The sequence below is a fragment of the Emys orbicularis genome, chromosome 12 (assembly GCF_028017835.1).
Source record: "Emys orbicularis isolate rEmyOrb1 chromosome 12, rEmyOrb1.hap1, whole genome shotgun sequence".
NCBI classification, from domain to species: Eukaryota; Metazoa; Chordata; order Testudines; family Emydidae; genus Emys; species Emys orbicularis.
In genome coordinates this window covers 44,900,620-44,922,429 of record NC_088694.1, presented here as the reverse complement: position 1 = coordinate 44,922,429, position 21,810 = coordinate 44,900,620, and the positions used below count along the sequence as shown (strand labels likewise).

Sequence of the window (21,810 nt, the reverse complement as noted above, 5' to 3'; positions counted from 1 at the left end):
GAAGAAAGGAGAGCAGCAGAATACGGACCCTGGATTTCAGAAAAGCAGACTTTGACTCCCTCAGGGAACTGATGGGCAGGATCCCCTGGGAGAATAACATGAGGGGGAAAGGGGTCCAGGAGAGCTGGCAGTATTTTAAAGAATCCTTATTGAGGTTGCAGGAAAAAACCATCCCAATGTATAGAAAGAACAGTAAATATGTCAGGAGACCTTGCTGACCTTAAATGCAAAAAAGAAGCTTACAAGAAGTGGAAGATTGGACAAATGATCAGGGAGGAGTATAAAAATATTGCTCAGGCATGCAGGAGTGAAATCAGGAAGGCCAAATCACACTTGGAGTTGCAGCTAGCAAGAGATGTTAAGAGTAACAAGAAGGGTTTCTTCAGGTATGTTAGCAACAAGAAGAAAGTCAAGGAAAGTGTGGGCCCCTTACTGAATGAGGGAGGCAACCTAGTAACAGCAGATGTTAAAAAAGCTAATGTACTCAATGATTTTTTTGCCTCTGTCTTCACGAACAAGGTCAGCTCCCAGACTGCTGCACTGGGCAGCACAGTATGGGGAGAAGGTGACCAGCCCTCTGTAGAGAAAGAAGTGGTTCGGGACTATTTAGAAAAACTGGACAAGCACAAGTCCATGGGGCCGGATGCGCTGCATCCGAGGGTGCTAAAGGAGTTGGCGGATGTGATTACAGAGCCATTGGCCATAATCTTTGAAAACTCATGGTGATCGGGGGAGGTCCCGGATGACTGGGAAAAGGCTAATGTAGTGCCCATCTTTAAAAAAAGGAAAGAAGGAGGATCCGGGGAACTACAGGCCAGTCAGCCTCACCTCAGTCCCTGGAAAAATCATGGAGCAGGTGCTCAAGGAATCAATTCTGAAGCACTTCGAGGAGAGGAAAGTGATCAGGAACAGTCAGCACGGATTCACCAAGGGCAAGTCATGCCTGACTAACCTAATTGCCTTCTATGAGGAGCTAACTGGGTCTGTGGATGAGGGGAAAGCAGTGGATGTGTTATTCCTTGACTTTAGGAAAGCTTTTGATACGGTCTCCCACAGTATTCTTGCCGGCAAGTTAAAGAAGTATGGGCTGGATGAATGGACTATAAGGTGGATAGAAAGCTGGCTAGATCGTCAGGCTCAACTGGTAGTGATCAATGACTCCATGTCTCATTGGCAGCTGGTTTCAAGTGGAGTGCCCCAGGGGTCGGTCCTGGGGCTGGTTTTGTTCAATATCTTCATTAATGATCTGGAGGATGGCGTGGACTGCACTCTCAGCAAGTTTGCAGATGACACTAAACTGGGAGGAGTGGTAGATATGCTGGAGGGTAGGGACAGGATACAGAGGGACCTAGACAAATTAGAAGATTGAGCCAAAAGAAACCTGATGAGGTTCAACAAGGACAAGTGCAGAGTTCCATTGGAGGAGAAGGTATCTTTATTTGTGTCTGTCTTTGTAGTGCTTGTATGTGTAGAGGCCTGTAGGGGCAGCATGCTGGGAGGGCAGCTGAGCCCTGATTAGGGGGCGGAGCTTGGCTGATTAGGGGGCCTATATAAGCGGCCACCCAGCCAGGCAGTGGCACAGCTGCGAGCAGCGGCACAGGAGCCGGCGAACAGGGCTGCTAACAGGGGAGTTTGAGTGGGAGTGTACAAGGGGGAGGTGGAAGGGGAGGCAGGAGGGCGCGGTGTCCCGTGTGTTGTGTTCCCCCAGGTGCGGAGGGCACAGGTGAGCAGGCGGGCTCAGACAACAGCAGCCATGGGCCAAGCAGCAGGGGACACAATGCAGATGATTGCATGTGGCAGCTGCGGTATGTACATGGTCCTAGCGGGGGTGACTGAACAGAGGTGTGTCTGCATGAAGTGCTGTCTAATAGAGCTGCTAGAAGAAAAGATCCAAGGGTTGGAGATGCAGATAGATACCCTGGTAGAGTTTAGAAGGGGGTTCGAGCAGCTGATTGAGCAAAGGCAAGGAGTGGCTGAAGGGGAATGCTCAGGGGTACAGGTGGAAGCAGGGGCAAAGGCCTGTGAGGGGGGAATGCCAGGGGGAGAACAAGGGCAGTGGAAGCATGTGTCCGTGAGAAGCAGGCCAAGGAAAAGGAGGGCCAGTGAAGGGGAAATAGAGATCAGGAACAGGTTTGGGTGTTTGGAAAACGAGGAAGGGGTGCAGCAGGTGGTAACTGAACGGGGGAGGGTGACGAAGAAGAGAAGAGCGGCTAGTCCCATAGAAAGAGGGGAGGAGTTGATGGAGACAGCACCAAATCTGGGCCCCGGGAGGATACAGGATGGCATAAGGGGGATTATAAGGGAAAATAGGAATGGACAGGGGTTGCAACTAGAGGGAACAGGGGATAGATTACGAGATCGCACTGTCACCAGGCAAAGGCAGGTTTACGTGATTGGGGACTCCTTACTGAGGAGGTTAGACAGGCCTGTGACCAGGGCGGACCCAGAGAACAGAAGGGTGTGCTGTCTACCGGGTGCTAAGATACGGGATGTAGACCTGAGGTTGAAAAGGATCCTAAAAGGAGCAGGTAAGAACCCCTTGATCATCCTTCATGTAGGAACAAATGACACGGCTAGGTTCTCACTGGAGAGAATCAAGGGAGATTATGCCAGGCTGGGGAAGACGCTTAAGGAAATCGAGGCTCAGATCATCTTCAGTGGGATTCTGCCTGTTCCTAGAGAAGGGCAGCAAAGGGGAGACAGGATTGTGATGATAAATAGTTGGCTAAGGGAGTGGTGCTATAAAGAGGGCTTTGGGATGTATGGCCACTGGGAGGCTTTCGGGGACAGAAAACTGTTCTCACGGGACGGACTTCACCTAAGTAGGGAAGGAAATAGACTTCTGGGAGGGAGGCTGGCTCATCTCATCAAAAGGGCTTTAAACTAGGAATCTGGGGGAGATGGTTGGGAGATGTCCAGTTAATCTCCACACCAGACTATAACATTGAGAGGGAGGTCGATGAGATAAGAACAGTTACAGCCGGGGGGAAGAGATTGGACATAAGGAGAAGGGAGGGGGATGGATACTATAGGTCATACTGGAGGTACGGTGTCCATACCAAATTGGATAACAAATGTGAAAGATGCCAAACAGCATAAATTAAGATGTTTATACACCAATGCGAGAAGCCTAGGTAACAAAATGGAGGAATTGGAGCTCCTGGTCCGAGAAATGAAACCGGATATCGTAGGAATAACCGAAACGTGGTGGAACGGAAGTCATGACTGGAGTACAGGTATGGAGGGGTATGTGCTGTTTAGGAAAGACCGGAACAAAGGTAAGGGTGGGGCAGTAGCATTGTATGTCAACAATGAGATAAACTGTAAAGAAATAATAAGTGATGGAATGGATAAGATGGAGTCTGTCTGGGCAATACTCACGCTGGGTAAAAGAATTACTAGAACCTCCCCTGGGATAGTGCTTGGGGTGTGCTATAGACCGCCGAGATCTAGCCTGGATATGGACAGAGAACTCTTTAATGTTTTTAGGGAAGTAAATACTAATAGGAACTTTGTAATCATGGGAGACTTTAACTTCCCGGATATAGATTGGGGAACAAATGCTAGTAACAATAATAGGGCTCAGATTTTCCTAGACATGATAGCTGATGAATTCCTTCATCAAGTAGTTGCTGAACCGACGAGGGGGGATGCCATTTTAGATTTGATTTTGGTGAGTAGTGAGGACCTCGTTGAGGAAATGGTTGTAGGGGACAACCTTCGCTCGAGTGATCATGAGCTAATTCGGTTTAAACTAAATGGAAGGATTAACAAAATTAAATCGGAGACTAAGGTTTACAATTTCAAAAGGGCTAACTTTAATAAATTAAGGCGACTAGTTAAGGAAGTAGATTGGACTAACATATTTATGGATCTAAAGGCGGAAGGCGCCTGGGATTATTTCAAGTTGAAGTTGCAGGAGCTGTCGGAGGCCTGTATCCCGAGAAAGGGAAAACGGTTCGTAGGCAGGAGATTTAGACCGAGCTGGATGAGCAAGCTTTTCAGACGGGTGATTAAGAAAAAACAGAAAGCGTACAAGGAGTGGAAGATGGGAGGAATCAGCAAAGAAACCTACCTGATTGAGGTCAGAGCATGTAGAGATGTAGTGAGAAAGGCCAAAAGCCGTGTAGAGTTGGACCTTGCGAGGGGAATTAAAACCAATAGTAAGAGGTTTTATAGCCATATAAATAGGAAGAAAACAAAGAAAGAAGAAGTGGGACCGCTTAAGACTGTAGATGGAGTGGAGATTAAGGATAATCTAGGCATGGCATAATATCTAAACGAATATTTTGCATCGGTCTTTAATGAGGCTAATGAAGGACTCAGGAATAGTGGCAGCGTGATGGATGGGAATAAAGGAGGGGGGGTTGACATTACCATATCCGAAGTAGAAGCCAAACTCGAACAGCTTAACGGGACTAAATCGGGCGGACCGGATGATCTTCATCCGAGAATATTAAAGGAACTGGCGCGAGAAATTGCAAGCCCATTAGCGATAATTTTTAATGAATCTGTAAACTCGGCGGTGGTACCATTGGACTGGAGAATAGCTAATGTGGTTCCTATTTTCAAGAAGGGGGAAAAAAGTGACCCGGGTAACTACAGGCCTGTTAGTTTAACATATGTAATATGCAAGGTCTTGGAAAAAATTTTGAAGGAGAAAGTAGTTAAGGACCTTGAGGTCAATGGCAATTGGGACAAATTACAACATGGTTTTACGAAAGGTAGATCATGCCAAACCACCCTGATCTCCTTCTTTGAGAAAGTAACAGATTTTTTAGATAAAGGAAATGCGGTGGATCTAATATACCTTGATTTCAGTAAAGCGTTTGATACGGTACCGCATGAGGAGTTATTGGTTAAATTGGAAAATATGGGGATCGATATGAAAATCCAGAGGTGGATAAAGAACTGGTTAAAGGGGAGACTTCAGCGGGTCGTACTGAAAGGTGAACTGTCAGGTTGGAGGGAGGTTACCAGTGGAGTTCCTCAAGGTTCGGTTTTGGGTCCAATTTTATTTAATCTATTTATTACTGACCTCGGAACCGAATGTATGAGTGGGCTGATAAAGTTTGCGGATGATACAAAGTTGGGAGGTATTGCCAATTCGGAGAAGGATCGGGATATCCTGCAGGGAGATTTGGATGACCTTGTAAACTGGAGTAATAGTAATAGAATGAAATGTAATAGTGAGAAGTGTAAGGTGATGCATTTAGGGATGACTAACAAGAATTTTAGTTATAAGCTGGGGACGCATCGGTTGGAAGTAACGGAAGAGGAGAAGGACCTCGGAGTCCTGGTTGATCGCAGGATGACTATGAGTCGGCAATGTGACGTGGCCGTGAAAAAAGCTAATGCGGTCCTGGGATGCATTAGGCGAGGTATTTCTAGTAGGGATAAGGAGGTGCTGGTTCGATTATACAAGGCACTGGTGAGACCTCATCTGGAGTACTGTGTACAGTTCTGGTCTCCCATGTTTAAAAGGGATGAATACAAACTGGAACGGGTACAGAGAAGGGCCACTACGATGATCCGAGGAATGGAAAACCTGTCGTATGAAAGGAGACTCGAGGAGCTCGGTTTGTTTACCTTAACCAAAAGAAGGCTGAGGGGGGATATGATTGCTCTCTTTAAATATATCAGAGGGATAAATAGCAGGGAGGGAGAGGAATTATTTCAGCTCAGTACTAATGTGGACACGAGAACAAATGGATATAAACTGGCCGTCGGGAAGTTTAGGCTTGAAATTAGATGAAGGTTTCTAACCATCAGAGGGGTGAAGTTCTGGAACAGCCTTCCGAGGGAAACAGTGGGGGTGAAACCTCTGGCTTTAAACCTCTCTGGCTTTAAGATTAAGCTTGATAAATTTATGGAGGGGATGGTTTGATGGGATAACGTGATTTTAGTCAATAGGTCAATAACGTGCCATCGCTGGTAATTAGTAACAATGGTCAATGATGGGATATTAAAAGTTACTACAGAGAACTTTTTTCCGGAGGGTCTGGCTGGAGAATCTTGCTCGCATGCTCGGGGTTCAGCTGATCGCCATATTTGGGGTCGGGAAGGAATTTTCCTCCAGGGTAGATTGGCAGAGGCCCTGGAGGTTTTTCGCCTTCCTCCGCAGCATGGGGCAGGGGTCGCTTGCTGGAGGATTCTCTGTGACTTGAAGTCTTTAAATCATGATTTGGGGACTTCAACAGCTGAGTCAAGGGAGAGAATTATTCCAAGAGTGGGTGGGTCAGCTTTTGTGGCCTGCATCATGCGGGAGGTCAGACTAGATGATCATAATGGTCCCTTCTGACCTTAAAATCTATGAGTCTATGAGAGTCCTGCACTTAGGACGGAAGAATCCCATGCACTGTTACAGACTAGGGACCGAATGGCTAGGAAGCAGTTCTGCAGAAAAGGACCTAGGGGGTTACAGCGGACGAGAAGCTGGATATGAGTCAACAGTGTGCCCTTGTTGCCAAGAAGGCTAACGGCATTTTGGGCTGTATAAGTAGGGTCATTGCCAGCAGATCGAGGTACGTGATCGTTCCCCTCTATTCCACATTGGTGAGACCTCATCTGGAGTACTGTGTCCAGTTTTGGGCCCCACACTACAAGAAAGATGTTGAAAAATTGGAAAGAGTTCAGTGGAGGGCAACAAAAATGATTAGGGGTCTGGAGCACATGAGTTATGAGGAGAGGCTGAGAGAACTGGGATTGTTTAGTCTGCAGAAGAGAAGAATGAGGGGGGATTTGATAGCTGCTTTCAACTACCTGAAAGGGGGTTCCAAAGAGGATGGATCTAGACTGTTCTCAGTGGTACCTGATGACAGAACAAGGAGTAATGGTCTCAAGTTGCAGTTGGGGAGGTTTAGGTTGGATATTAGGAAAAAACTTTTTACTAGGAGAGTGGTGAAGCACTGGAATGGGTTACCTAGGGAGGTGGTGGAATCTCCTTCCTTAGAGGTTTTTAAGGTCAGGCTTGACAAAGCCCTGGCTGGGATGATTTAGTTGGGAATTGGTCCTGCTTTGAGCAGGGGGTTGGACTAGATGACCTCCTGAGGTCCCTTCTAACCCTGATATTCTATGATTCTATGATTCTATGATTTAATTGTATGTAAAAGCCACTCAGATAGCACAATGATGGTGGTACTATAAATCTCTAAGATAGATAGACAGATGGATAGAATAAAAAAATGGGTTCTGATCTCATTTAAACCTGGAGTAACCCTACTGTAATTCCATAGATTTCAGTGGAGTTAGTCTGGATTTTTAGTACTGCATATGCTGCAATACTGCACGCTGGAGACAATATTGTCGTCAGTTGAGTTACTCAATGAGAGGGCAAAACAATAACAGAAAATGTAGAAATGGAAGAGGTGCTTAATGACTTTTTTGTTTCTGTTTTCTGTAAGAAGCTTGGTGGTGATTGGACGCCTAACATAGTGAATGCCAGTGAAAATGAGGTAGGACTAGACGCAAAAATAGGAAAAGAACAAATTAAAATTACTTAGACAAATTAGATGTTTTCAAGTCACCAAGGCCTGATGAAATGTGTCCTAGAATACTCAAGGAGCTGATTGAGTAGATATCTGAGCCATTAGCGATTATCTTTGAAAAGTCATGGAAGATGGGAGAGATTCCAGAAGACTGGAAAAGGGCAAATATAGTGCCCATCTATAAAAAGGGAAACAAGGACAATCTGGGGAATTACAGACCAGTCAGTTTAACTTGTGTACCTGGAAAGATAATGGAGCAAATAATTAAGCAATCAGTTTGCAAACATCTAGAAGAAAATAAGGTGATAAGTAGCAGCCAGCATGGATTTGTCAAGAACAAATCGTGTCAAACCAACCTGATAGCTTTCTTTGACTGGGAAACAAACCTTGTGGATGGGGGGAAGTGGTCGACATGGTCTATCTTGCCATTAGTAAAGTTTTTGATACTGTCTCCCATGACCTTCTCATAAACAAACTGGGGAAATGCAACCTAGATGGAGCTACAATAAGGTGGGTGCAAAACTGGTTGGAAATCAGTTCCCAGAGTGTAGTTATCAGTGGTTCACAGTCAGGCTGGAAGGGCATAATGAGTTGGGTTCTGCAGGGATCAGTTCTGGATATGTTTCTATTCAAAATCTTAATCAATGATTTAGATAATGGCATAGAGAGTACACTTATAAAGTTTGTGGACAATACAAAGCTGGTAGGGATTGCAAGTGCTCGGGCAGATAGGATGAAAATTCAAAATGATCTGGACAAACTGGAGAAATGGTCTGAAGTAAATAGGATGCAGTTCAATAAGGACAAATGCAAAGTACTACATTTAGGAAGGAATAATCAGCTGCACGCATACAAAATAGGAAATGATTTCCTAGGAAGGGGTACTGCGGAAAGGGATCTAGGGGTCATAGTGGACCACACGCGGAATATGAGTGAACAGTATAACACTGCTGCAAAAAAAATGAACATCATTCTGGAATGTATTAGCAGGAGTGTTGTGAGCAAGACACAAGAAGTAATTCTTCCGCTCTACTCTGCGCTGATTAGGCCTCAATTGGAGTATTGTGTCCAGTTCTTGGCGCCACATTTCAGGAAAGCTGTAGACAAATTGGAGAAAGTCCAGAGAAGATCAAATAAAATAATAAATAAATAAATAAATAAAAATAATAATAATAATAATAATAATAATAATAATAATAATAAAAAAAAAAAAAAGGTCTAGAAAACATGACCTATGAGGGAAGAATGAAACATGATAACAGTTTTCAAGTTTTTAAAAGTTGTTACAAGGAAGAGGGAGAAGAATTGTTCTCCTTAACCTCTGAGGATAGGACAGGAAGCTATGGGCTTAAATTGCAGCAAGGGAGGTTTAGGTTGCTACATCAAATAACAGTATTTTACAACAGCAGTTTCTTACAATCTATACGTAACAGTAACTGCTACATATACCACATTTCTACACATAGCAGTTTCACACACACAATATAGTGCAAGAAAGTGCTACCTGTAGGCATTTGCTACATCAGGTAGCAGTTTTATACAATAGAAGTTTCTTACAATCTATTACCTATCAGTAACTGCTACCAGTAGCACATTGCTACAGGGAGCAGTTTAATACATTGAACTCGACAATCTCGCCAGCTTTCTATACACCTTATAGTCCATTCATCCAATCCATACTTTTTTAACTTGCTGGCAAGACAACTATGTAAGATCATATCAAAAGCAACTGAAAGAAGGGCCAATTGGATGACTGTCATTGTACCACTCGAAGACTACTCTAGACTTCAGTAGTTATCAATTTTTACTAACCTGTCGCGGATGTATGTAAATGCTGGAGACAAAAATAAAGTGCAGTTTTAAGTGAAAGTACTCTTGTATTGTACTGTTCATGCCAATCACCTATCAGTCCAATGGCCATGGCTCCATTAATTTATTTCCCGCCACCACCTCGCCAAGAGTAATAGTTACCAAGAGCTTTGGGTGAGTATCCCTTGAGCAAAGAATTACAAGGGATGTTCTCTGTCTCCCCCCACATCAGGTCCTGCAGCAACGGTAGGCAGAGGAACACCGGTCGTCCCCCAGTTTATGAATTGTACTGGGGCACAGGTGTCTTCACTCCTGGTGTGGGGCTGCATGCACCGAAGCGGAAAGGTAAACATAGACATCTGTGGACCTCCAACTGCAGAAATGTAGGTGCTGAATGAGTTTAGGTGTCTACACGGTATGGGGGCAGCTGACTGGGGGTGTTTCTTTGAATCCCAGCAGGGCCTGATTCTGGCATTTATGTGCCTAAAATGGCAGTTAGGTGCCTAAATCCCTTTGTAAATCAGGCCCCTACTGAGATTTTCAAAAGTTCCTTAGCAAGTTAGGTGCCTAACTTCCATTTAGATCAGGTGCTTGACCCTGTTTACATTCTTTTGAAAATCCCACTAGGCATACATCTGCCTCTTTAGGTTCCTAAATACCTTTGATAATGTGGCTCTTAGGGCCAGATTTTGAAAGGTATTTAGGTGACTGGTGGGATCTTCAAAGGCATCTAGGCGCTAAAATCCATTGAAATCAATGGCTAAATGCCTAACTGCTTTTGAAAATCCCACCACTCACCTAAATATCTTTCAAAATCTGGTCCTTAGTTTATTAGAATAAGAGACATTAATGCAATGAGCCAGATTCTCAGAAGATAAATAGGGCACATTCACTTCAGGGGAGATACACCAATTTATGCTAGCTGGAGATCTGACCTATAGACTCCAATGGATCCACACTCCTATACATAGGCTTGTCAAAACTATTATTTGTTAAATAATTTTGACAGATAATGTCAATATAATATATAAAAAAAACCTAGATCAATTCATGGAGGATATTAGTCAGGATGGGCAGAGATGGTGTCCCTAGCCTTTGCTTGCCAGAAGCTGGGAATGAGCAACAGGGAATGAATCACTTGATGATTACCTGTTCTGTTATTTCCCTCTGAAGCACCTGGCATTGGCCATTGTCAGAAGACCGGATGCTGGGCTAGATGGACCATTGGTCTGACCCAGTATGGCCATTCCTATGTTCTTATGTTGTAATATTTATTTTAAATATTTATATATACTTTCACAGTTGCATGAAACTATGTGGTGGAGGATCAAACAACTCCTTAATGAGAGCAGACACTGAAATTCAAAAAATGAAAGATTTATAGACTGTTAGAATATCAGTTCTCAACCTCATGTCAAAATACACAAAGTGAATAGCCTTAAGTCAACAAATCCTACCTGTTTTTACTATTTTTGATTTTTGCTCCTCTAGGGTAACAAGCCTAATTCAGAAGTCTAAATCATTGGATTTTGACTCTAATAAGTTCTCAAGCAGGGGTAACTAGTGGTGTTCCCCAAGGGTCAGTCCTAGGACCAATCCTATTCAACTTATTAATAATTGATCTGGAGAAAGGGGTAAACAGTGAGGTAGCAAAGTTTGCAGATGATACTAAACTGCTCAAAATAGTTAAGACCAAAGCAGACTGTGAAGAACGTCAAAAAGATCTCACAAAACTAAGTGATTGGGCAACAAAATGGCAAATGAAATTTAATGTGGATAAATGTAAAGTAATGCACATTGGGGAAAATAACCCCAACTATACATACAATATGATGGGGGCTAATTTAGCTACAACTAATCAGGAAAAAGATCTTGGAGTTATCGTGGATAGTTCTCTGAAGATGTCCACACAGTGTGCAACGGCAGTCAAAAAAGCAAACAGGATGTAAGGAATCATTAAAAAGGGGATAGAGAATAAGACGGCGAATATCTTATTGCCCGTATATAAATCCATGGTACGCCCACATCTTGTACAGATGTGGTCTCCTCATCTCAAAAAAGATATACTGGCATTAGAAAAGGTTCAGAGAAGGGCAACTAAAATGATTAGGGGCTTGGAATGGGTCCTATATGAGGAGAGATTAAAGAGGATAGGACTCTTCAGCTTGGAAAAGAGGAGACTAAGGGGGGATATGATAGAGGTATATAAAATCATGAGCAGTGTGGAAAGTGAATAAGGAAAAGTTATTTACTTGTTCTCATAATATAAGAACTAGGGGCCACAAAATGAAATTAATGGGCAGCAGGTTTAAAACAAATAAAAGGAAGTTTTTCTTCACACAGCGCACATTCAACTTGTGGAACTCCTTGCCTGAGGAGGTTGTGAAGGCTAGGACTATAACAGGGTTTAAAAGAGAACTGGATAAATTCATGGAGGTTAAGTCCATTAATGGCTATTAGCCAGGATGGGTAAGGAATGGTGTCCCTAGCCTCTGTTTGTCACAGGGTGGTGATGGACGGCAGGAGAGAGATCACTTGAGCATTATCTGTTAGGTTCACTCCCTCTGGGGCACCTGGCATTGGCCACTGTTGGCAGAATCATAGAATCATAGATTATAAGGTCAGAAGGGACCATTATGATCATCTAGTCTGACATTCTGCACAACGCAGGCCACAGAATCTCACCCTGGTAGACAGGATACTCGGCTGGATGGCCCTTTGGTCTGACCCAGTACAGCCATTCTTATGTTCTTATGTTCTTAGCAACATTTTTCATACTTTGCCTATATATACATATGAGTTATTATGGAAAAAATATTTTGGTCGCTTTGTGCATGTATGGTGAAATCAATGTTTACCAACACAAATCTAACCCTTCCCAACACACTAGCTGAGTGTGGGACCCAATAAACTTATCCCCATTTCATTTGAACCTAACACTTAATCTAGTAATTTTTTTTTGCCTCCTCATATAGGCAACAAATTTCCTGACAGAGTTCCTCAGGGAAATGTTTACTTCTTTGTTTCTGAAACTATATATGAGGGGATTGACCAATGGGGTTAGAACAGTGTAGAAGACAGAGAAAATTTTCTTTAAATCTATTGGAGTGTTGTCGGGTGGCACCATATAGATAATTATCAGGGTGCCAAAGAAAGTGGTAACAACAATGAGGTGGGAGGAGCAGGTGGAAAATGCCTTTTGCTGCCCGGTGGTGGAAGGGATTCTCAGGATAGTGATGATGATACAAACATAGGATGCCAGCGTTAATAGAAATGGGGGTAGGGCACATATGGTAGAGAATGAGAAATCAGCTAGGGTGAGTAAGTGGGTATCACTGCAGGAGAGTTTGATCAGTGGGGTGAAATCACAAAAGAAATGGTCAATTTCCTTAGGACCACAGAACACTAACTGGAAAATCAAATAGACAATGATGCTGTTGATGGCAAAGCTGCTTATCCAGCACCCTGCGGCCATCTGGATACAAGCCCTGGTGTTCATTATAGCTGCATAGCGCAGTGGATTACATATGGCTAAATACCGATCATAAGACATTACAGATAAGAGGAAACACTCGGTACCAGCCAGGCAACCAAAGAAGTAAAACTGCATGATGCAGCTGCTAACAGAAATGGTTCTGTCCTTAGCCCAGAGACTGACCAGCATCCTGGGCATGATGGTGGAGCTGTAGCAGGTCTCCAAGCAGGACAAGTTCCCCAGGAAGAAGTACATGGGGGTGTGAAGGTGCCGATCAATCACAACTAGCACAACAATGGTGAGGTTCCCAGCCATGGTCACAATGTAGATCACTAGAAACAGCAGGAAGAGAGGAAACTGCAGTTTCTGGAGATCCCCAAATTCCAGAAGGATAAATTCTGTGATGGGTGTTTGATTTCGCCATTCTGTATTTGCCATGGGATGTGTCTAATCAGAAATTTAAACAAGGAAACAACAAGAAATCTAAGCATCTAATTACATATATACACACAGGCACAAAACACCATTATTACAAGAATATAACTGAGTCTGCTAAGTCAAGGTAGGAAATGTTCAAAGTCCAACTAAGGTTCAGCCCTCTGTTTGAATGCATCATGATATGGGGATTTTAATTCCCTGATCACTCACCATTTTTCCAAGGCACTCTTTGTGAAATTTAGTTGTGGAGCTCTAGCAGGTTTCTAATAAACATGTGTGAACTGCAATTTGTCAAAGGCTTATAACTTGGCCAAATTTGGGCAGATTTTCATAAGGAAGACAAAAGGCACATTCCTGAATCAAAGACACACCCTGCCAAATTTCAAATCCTTGAGCCACAGTCTGTGGGCACCAGAGCATCTCAACGAAAAGGTCACCAGAATTTTTTAACATGGGCAAAGCAATGTGCCTTTCTCTACCCTCGTTACTGGAAATGCATAAATCATTTTGGCTGAAAATTAAAAAAAATAAATAAATACAGCTTCAGGTTAGACACTTGGCATTTAAAGCTTAGCAAAGTTATAAGCAAATGAAAACATGGTCTTAATAATGGGAAGTATTAAGTCAGAGGTAGTGCTAGCGTCCTCACCTATAAGGTCACATACATTTATGTAAATTACAGGTAACTCAGCAATAGATATCTCTGGATTCAGACTGGTTTAAAAAAGCTCACAACATAAAATAATTTCATAATTATTAATATACCCTTACTTATATGAGGAGATGACTATCTATCTATCTATCTATCTATCTATCTATCTATCTATCTATCTATCCTTTGAGAATCCCAGCCTTCCTGTGCTGTGGCCATAGGCCTTAATATAGCCTTACATTAATTTACTTTGGTCCTGGTGCGTCTCCATTGAAATCAATGGAGTTTAACTTCTGTAAATTTGGAGTAGCACAATAGTTAATCACACCCACACTTCCTTCATGCCCCAGGTATCCTCATGGAGTTGATCACATCACTGTGCTGAGCTGTGCAATAGAAATGCAGTTTGGATTCTATGAGCACCCTCAGAGGAGAAGGGAAATCACTGATTGTCTTACAGGGCTGGGGCCCAAAGAACTCTCACCTGGTATAAGCTGAGGTAGGCACAAAGACTTCAGTGGAGCTATGGAGACTTATCAAAGCAGAAGAGGTAGGCCTTTCTCTAAACACAAAAGCAACAGTCCCTTTTGCTTTTCAGAAATCTTTCTTTCTTTCTTTCTTTCTTTCTTTCTTTCTTTTAATGTTCCTGTAGAGAGAACTTCAAAAGTAGATTCCCCCCAGGTTACAATGAATATACAAGCAAGGATACTGCACCTTGCTCTCTAGCCTTTCCCACAACAAACATTGATTCAAGTTATGTTTCTTGTGATTAGCATCAGGATAGCCCCATTCTTCACTATTAATCCTCTGTGCTTTTCCACTTATTCTGTAGCCCCATCTGTGGTGCTTCCCATTCCTTCAAAGTTCTGCAGTGCAATTTTCTTTGTTCCCCTTGCTTTTATCCATAACGGCTGTGCACTGAAACCACATTTCCCTGGCTGTTGGAATTGATCTGCAAAGGGATTTATTAAATGCAGCATTTGTCAGAGCTGTTTTTAAAAAAAAGATATTTAGCCCACTTGCTTTACTCAAAGGGAATATTTGTCTTTAGCTTGTGCATCCAGTTTGTCCTCTGGTGGCTAGTAAGAGTAATAGATCACAATTATTCCTTTGAGGTCATGGATTAGTCCAGGAAAGGAGAGACGAATTAGGTGGCCTATGCTAGGAGATTCCCTATGCATCTACCAGAGGGGAAGAGAAGAGATGGGGCAGGGAAGAAAGTGGGTTCAGCCTGCTCATGGAGCTACAGCAATAACTGCAGTTGTGTATCAATACCCCACACTCTATCACTGAATTGTTTTCTTCCTAACCAGGAGTCAGATTCTATTCTATTCACGTTTTTAAAAGGATGCCCATCCCTGATTTATGTGAGCATGGGCCCTTGATAATTTGTCCCTTATGGACTAAACTCATTCCTTGGATTTAGCCAGAGGAGGCTTGTGGCACATGGCACTGAAGCTGCCAGGACTGTCAGGTCAAGGTGTGTTCTGAGCCATTTTACCAGTGTGGACAGACCCACAATGAATCTTCCCACCCTGCCTCTCCATCCTTCAAGGAACAAACACCAGTGGATTTTTGCAGAGCTGGAAAATCATGTATCGGATTGAGCCACGGAGAAAATGTATTCCTCAGACACTCCAGCTCCCACTCGCACTTGATCCAAATTGAAGTCGAGAGATCACTTCCCATGGAAGTGCAAGCTATTGAAAATAAAATTAAGAAATGACTTTAAAGGGAGAGAGGAGGAAGTGTTCGAGAAAGAAAGAAAGAAAGAAAGAAAGAAAGAAAGAAAGAAAGAAAGAAAGAAAGAAAGAAAGAAAGAAAGAAAGAGAAAAAGTTTATGTGAATGATTCATCTCAATCTCACTCTTTTGCCTTCACAAATAATGACTTTAAAAAAAAGTCTTCTTATATGTTTTGCCAGAAGCTTGGACTGGACAACAGGGGATGAATCACTTGATGATTACCTGTTCTGTTCATTCTGTCTGGAGCACCTGGCATTGGCCACTGTCAGAAGACAGGATACTGGGCTAGATGGACCTTTGCTCTGACCCAGTATGGCCATTGTTATGTTTGTATGTAGGACTTGAACACAGATCTGTTGCCTTTACTTAGAATCAAAGAAAATGTTGTGCATTACATAGCTGTGTGACTGTAATCCCATTGGGAATTATGACCCAATTTAAAGTAATCAGAGGAGCTGATTCTCCTCTCACACTTACCCTGGTGTAAATCAAGAGTAACTCCATTGGAAAAATTGGAGCTGACTGTTTTCTCACTCACCCATTTCATGTTCTCTACACCCATTATAACAGTGTTTCACAAAGGAGGGTAAATATTTTTATTAGGCTGGGCCAAAAATGGATTTTTCATGCTGTGAGCAAACCTGAAATTTTGAAATTTGGTTTCATCCCGAAAAGCTGAAATGTCAGATTCTTATGAGATATTAAATATTCCAACACATTTTGTTGCAAAAGTGCAAGCAACCTTATCCAAAACCAAAATATGTTCAGTAATTTCCCATAGAAAATTTCAACAAAATCAACATATGGTCCCATGAACTGTTCTGATTTTGTCCTAACTGCATTTTCCAATCTAAATCTGTTCCAAAACTTGTCAACAGCTCTATTTTTTTTATTATTCACAGAAAAAAAGAAGACCAAGGGACTCAGAGAGAAAGTAACTTAATCCAATACCACACAGAGTATAGCATAGAGCCCCATATATCTTGGTTCATTTCTGAACAGCCCTGTCTGCTGGATTATACCCTTTCCTCTGGAAAACACACACCCTGCCCTCTGAACACCAATAATGTCTGGAAGTGGGTGGCACCGTGACAGTCATAATGAGAGCAGAGATTTGCCGATATCCCATGTTGCACCACACCTAGTGGCTTGCAATGTTGTTAATGCTGCTACTGCTGCTCTTTTCTTGAAGCTCTGGTGTTAGCTGCACAAGCAAATAGTAGTGATCAGTGGACATTCCGAGATCACCCATTGACTTTGACTGATGTTTACTCACAAGTTATGTTTAATGTCACATCAATTTAAGTTTTGATAAAACAACCATGCTTTATGGGTGGGGTAAACATAGGAGTGCTGTTAACTTTCTATAGCACTTTATGCTCTAAAGGTTGGTGCCTAAATCCCTTAGTGGCAACTACTTCTTCACAGAGGCTTACAACGCTTTGTTGGTTATGTTGACTGAACTGTAAAACCCAGCAGCCCTTTTTGGCCCCTACACCAGTCAGCTGACTCCTGGGACAAGGGACTAGGCTGGAACAAAGGTGCTGGAACAATATTTATAGTGGGGTGCTGAGAGCCATTGAACCAAACTGTATAGGATGGAAACCACTTCAAGCCAGGGGGTGCGCCTCAGCACCCATGGCCTGGAATGGTGGTGGGGGTGGGGGTCTGGCTGGAGTCAGGGGACAAAGAGACTTGGCTGGGGCGGCGCATGACTACCATGATGGGGTGAAGGGCCTAGCTGAAGATCCTCACTGGAGTGAGAAGATAGGAGCACAAAGGACTGGACAACAGAGTATACGATTCACATAAAGTAGAATAAAAAAATAGAAAACATAATACATTTATAGAAAGTGCAAATAAATTTAAAATAATAATAAATAAAATACAAAAATATTAACAGACTTAAAAAAGTAAAATAATAAAACCTGAACAAAAGTAAATAAAAAGATTGTAAAATACATAAAAAACATAAAAAGGGAAATAAAATGAAACTTAAAATATATATAAACAACAATAAAATAAAACAGGAAATACAAGTAAAATATATTAAAAAGGTAAAAAAATAAAAATATTAAGAAAACACACACAAAATTAAAAAAAAAGTAAGATTTTAAAACTGAGGGACTTGTGCTCCTATATCATAGGTGAGGAGCTTTGGTGTACAGGAGGCTAGGCGACCCCCCTGTTATACACTGAGCAATGAGGATTCCCTCCGTGTGGGGCAGAGGTGAGACCCTGCGCTCCAGGGACGAGGTAGCTGGTGGACAGACCCCGCCGGAGCGGGGAATGTCGGCAGGTGCCACTCTGCCTTGGATGGAGTCATCTCCACTTGAGCAAGCGAGACTCCCCGCAACTGCCAGGTACCTCTTCCGTCAGTGGAGGGTGACCCTGACTCTGGGAGAGACCCCCGGGAGAGCGACAGAGAGACGGGGTGTCCCTTGGCTGGGCCCCCTGGGGCGAGATTCAGCCCAGCCGCAGCGGGGTACACAAGGTACTAGGTGGAGAGGGGAAGGAGAGAGAGAGCCAGGCTGGAGGCCTCCGGGCTCTGCTCCCCTCTCTGCACCAGCCTGAGTGGGGGGCCTCAGGGCTTTTCCCAGCGTGTACCCAGTTCACACTACCTTGTGACACGGGTCCGGGCCAAGCCTTCGGAATGAGGGGAGAGAAAAGGGCAATGCTGCCTCTGCCCGGGCCGTGCAGGGAATCACCCCACCCGCCTGGAACTGCCTCTGCGGACCCAGCTGGGATTGTAGCTCATTGAGACTTCCAGCCTGGCCCCATTGCGGTCACACCAGGAAGGAGACCAGAAACACCTGCCTTTAAAGTTCAGTTTCATCTGATTGGTAACCACAGACACCGAAACACCATCACCACACTTGGCTGGTTATTGGAGGGCCTCTGATCCCGATGCTATGCCAGCACTTAGGTCCGCAAAACGTGGCTACAGGAGCGCTCTGTTCAGCTATGAGATCAGCAATGCTGCTGTAAGCTTGTCAGTGTAGACATGGCCTCAGGTTTGTTTCAGAGACACAAGGCTGGTGAGGTGAGATCTGTTATTGGTGCTACTTCCATTTGTGAGATAAACAAGCTTCAGGCTTACATGCAGGGCCGGTTCTTGGTTTTTTGCTGCCCCAAGCAAAAAATTTTTTGGCTGCCCCCCACCCCAGCCCTGGGCTCCCCCCTGCACCCCTGTGCTGCCATAGTCCTGGCTCTTCCCCCCACACCCGCACTCCCTGCCACCCCAGCTCTGGGTTCCCCCCCACCAGTGCCCTCCCCCACACCTGCACCCCCCTGCCGCCCCAGCCCTGGACTCTCCCCCACCCACCTGCACCCTCCTGTCGCCCCAGCCCTGTGTCACTGGTAACTCGCTCCCAGGGTGGGTCATCAGCATCCTGCTCATGACACTAGCAGGGGCAGAGGCTGCATCCCACCCGACTCCTTCCCGGCACTCAGGGGGGCCCTGACTCTGCCCGCTTCCCCCTCGCCTCCAGCTGGTCTGGCACTGGCAGGGTCGGGGTAAGCAGCATGGCTCCTGGGCCACGCCTCAGCCCAGGGTCCCTCCAGCCGGGACTCCTGCCTCCAGGACCGGCCGGGAATTGGGAGGGCAGAGCCAGGGAGACTGCCCCAGCAGGGGGCTGAGGAGGCGGGACAGGGCAGCCTCAGAGGGAGCGGCCGGCGAGGAATGGAGCCCCGGAGAGCGGGACGTGGGCCCCGCATGGTAGCGCCCCGGTCACCGGTCCCCTCTACGGCCCCGTTACTGCTCCTGGCTGCCCTGCCGCAGCCCCTGGGCGGCTCGGGCCGCTTCGCCCAGCCCCGGCTGCGGCGCTGGGGGGCGGCCGCCCTGCAGCACTTGCAGGCGGCTCCATGCGCCCCACAGGGTTGCCCCCAGCCAAAGTGTTCCGCGCTCCATGTGTTGGAGCCCGCTGGATGCCTCGGCCGTGGCCGGCGGCATGAACCACAGCGGCCCCAGGGCGCCCCTGCGCACGATGCACTGCTGCTGCCAGAGCCGGCTCTAGGATTTTTGCCGCCCTAAGCAAAAAAAAATTTGGCCGCCCCCCACTTTTGTTTTGTGGCTTTTACACATGTTTTCACTTTGCATTTTTTTTTGTTTTTGTTTTTTGACTGTTTAAAATAAAATAAATGAAAACAGAGAATTTGTAGTTAGTGAAATAAAACAATTTCCTACTACTGTTCTCATTTAATGTTATGGTCCACGATCTATTAATTTGTTCCCCATTTTTCATTTTTTTCTTCATACTGGATGGCATAAATCGACGATTCGACTCATTAAATGGATATTCAAATGTAGGATCTAGTTTTGAAGGACCTTTTTTCACAATAATCATTAGCATTGCATCAGTAATTATTGTCGGCCATGTACTTGGATCCGATCCTATGTCAGTCTCTCCACTTCCAATAATTGTTCTTCAGTTTTAGATTTCGATAACAGTTTTTCATTTCTGGACTCTTCAGCTGAAGAAGTAAATCTTTTGATGGATTGTGATTGTTCGTCTTTATCAGTTAGCGAAGATAATCTTTGGTTGGATTGTTGTTCATCTTTATCAGTTGATAAAGATAATCTTTGGCTCGATTGGTCTTCATCAGTTGATAAATAATCACTTTCAATGCATTGCTTAGAGCTTTCTCCTTGATTGTCGACTTTTTAAAAATACTTATTTGAAGTATGAGATAGTTTTTCTAATCCTTTTTGCCGTTTCTCTCTGTTGACGGTAGGCAGCACCGGAAAGTCATTTTCATTTTTGTCCCAGCATTTTAGCCCTATAACCACTGGCACTGATGCGACATGGAAATTGGCATGAATGGTGCTGATAGGACTGCATAGTACACACAAGTAATCATGATTCCTGATTTAAGTAATCAATAACCATTACCGTTTACACATTTACGCACGTTCACATTATGAGTGACCGTGTCACAACGTGACACAATATTTTTCACATCACGCTCCTATCGCACTACTGGAGATTTTTTTTGATCTTCATGTATTTTTTTTTCCGTACATTGGTGGATTTTTCCGGAAAAAAAAAAGGATGGCCAGAATGCCGCTTCTGGAAATGTGCCGCCCCAAGCACGTGCCTGCTTTGCTGGTGCCTAGAGCCAGTCCTGCTCCTGTCTGAAAGGGACATTTCTGAGGTATGTCACCTCCTGGTAACCTGCCTCAGCTCGAAGACCTTAGAAATAATTTTCAGTATAGATACATAACTCTAAATACTATCCGTACATACATTTTGCAATAATTATGACAACCAGTGAGCTACTGGCTCATAGAGATCTCACATGTCACCCTTTGCTGAACTATTCTGTATATTTCTGACCCAGGGGATCCCTGTAAAATCCTATGCACCCCCTTTGCCCCTGCCCCTTGGCACTAAGGGGTCCTGGAGTCGAAAAAGTCTGATCCAAAGCCCGGTGATCTATGTCATTTGAAAGACTCTTGCTGACTGCATCTGGCTTTGGATTAGTCCCTGCGTGACTCTCAGATAAGAATAAGGCTATGTCTACACTACCACTTTTGTCAATATAATTTATAAAAACCAACAAGGAGTCTGGTGGCACCTTAAAGACTAACAGATTTATTTGGGCATAAGCTTTCGTGGGTAAAAACCTCACTTCTTCAGATGCATACTTAATATAATTTATGTCGCTCAGGGGTTTGGAAAAATCAACCCCTTGAGTGACATAAGTTACACTGGCAGAAGCACTGGCATGGACAGTGCTATGTCAGTGGGAAAGCATCTCCCACTGACAGAGCCACCACCACTCAGTGCAGCTGTGCCACCGTAAACTCTCTGTTGTAGACATGGCCTAAACCAGATTTGTCCCCAGGTGAAGGTTCTGAAAGAATTGGTGGGGCATCCACATTTTTCCAAACTTTTTCTGATGCAAAATTGCTTTTTCCTGGTCTGTCTCTTCTTGCCTCAAAAATATTTGATTTTTTATTGGAAAATCAAAAATCCATCTGAAAACAATTTTTTCCCAATTTTGAGCAGTTTTTTTGTTTTGATAAAGAGGCACTATTAACTCAAAAGCATCAGGTCCATCCACAGTTAAAGGGGTTGGGTGCTGACAACCCTTACCATAGCTGGTAGAATCTTCTACTATTTAAAGGACTGTATAAACATGGGGCTAGATTGAAGCTACCTTCTTACCCCTAGAGGACCTCCCCACCAGCCAGGTGTTCGTG

General features: G+C 44.1%; 1 protein-coding gene across 1 annotated transcript; it reads right to left on the bottom strand.

Moving 5' to 3' along the window:
• Positions 1-12,219: 12,219 nt before the first annotated feature.
• LOC135886294 (olfactory receptor 5AP2-like) lies at positions 12,220-13,209 on the bottom strand. Its single transcript, XM_065414108.1, has one exon. It carries the CDS (start codon positions 13,207-13,209, stop codon positions 12,220-12,222), a length of 990 nt encoding a protein of 329 aa, XP_065270180.1.
• Between the last annotated feature and the right edge of the window lie 8,601 nt (positions 13,210-21,810).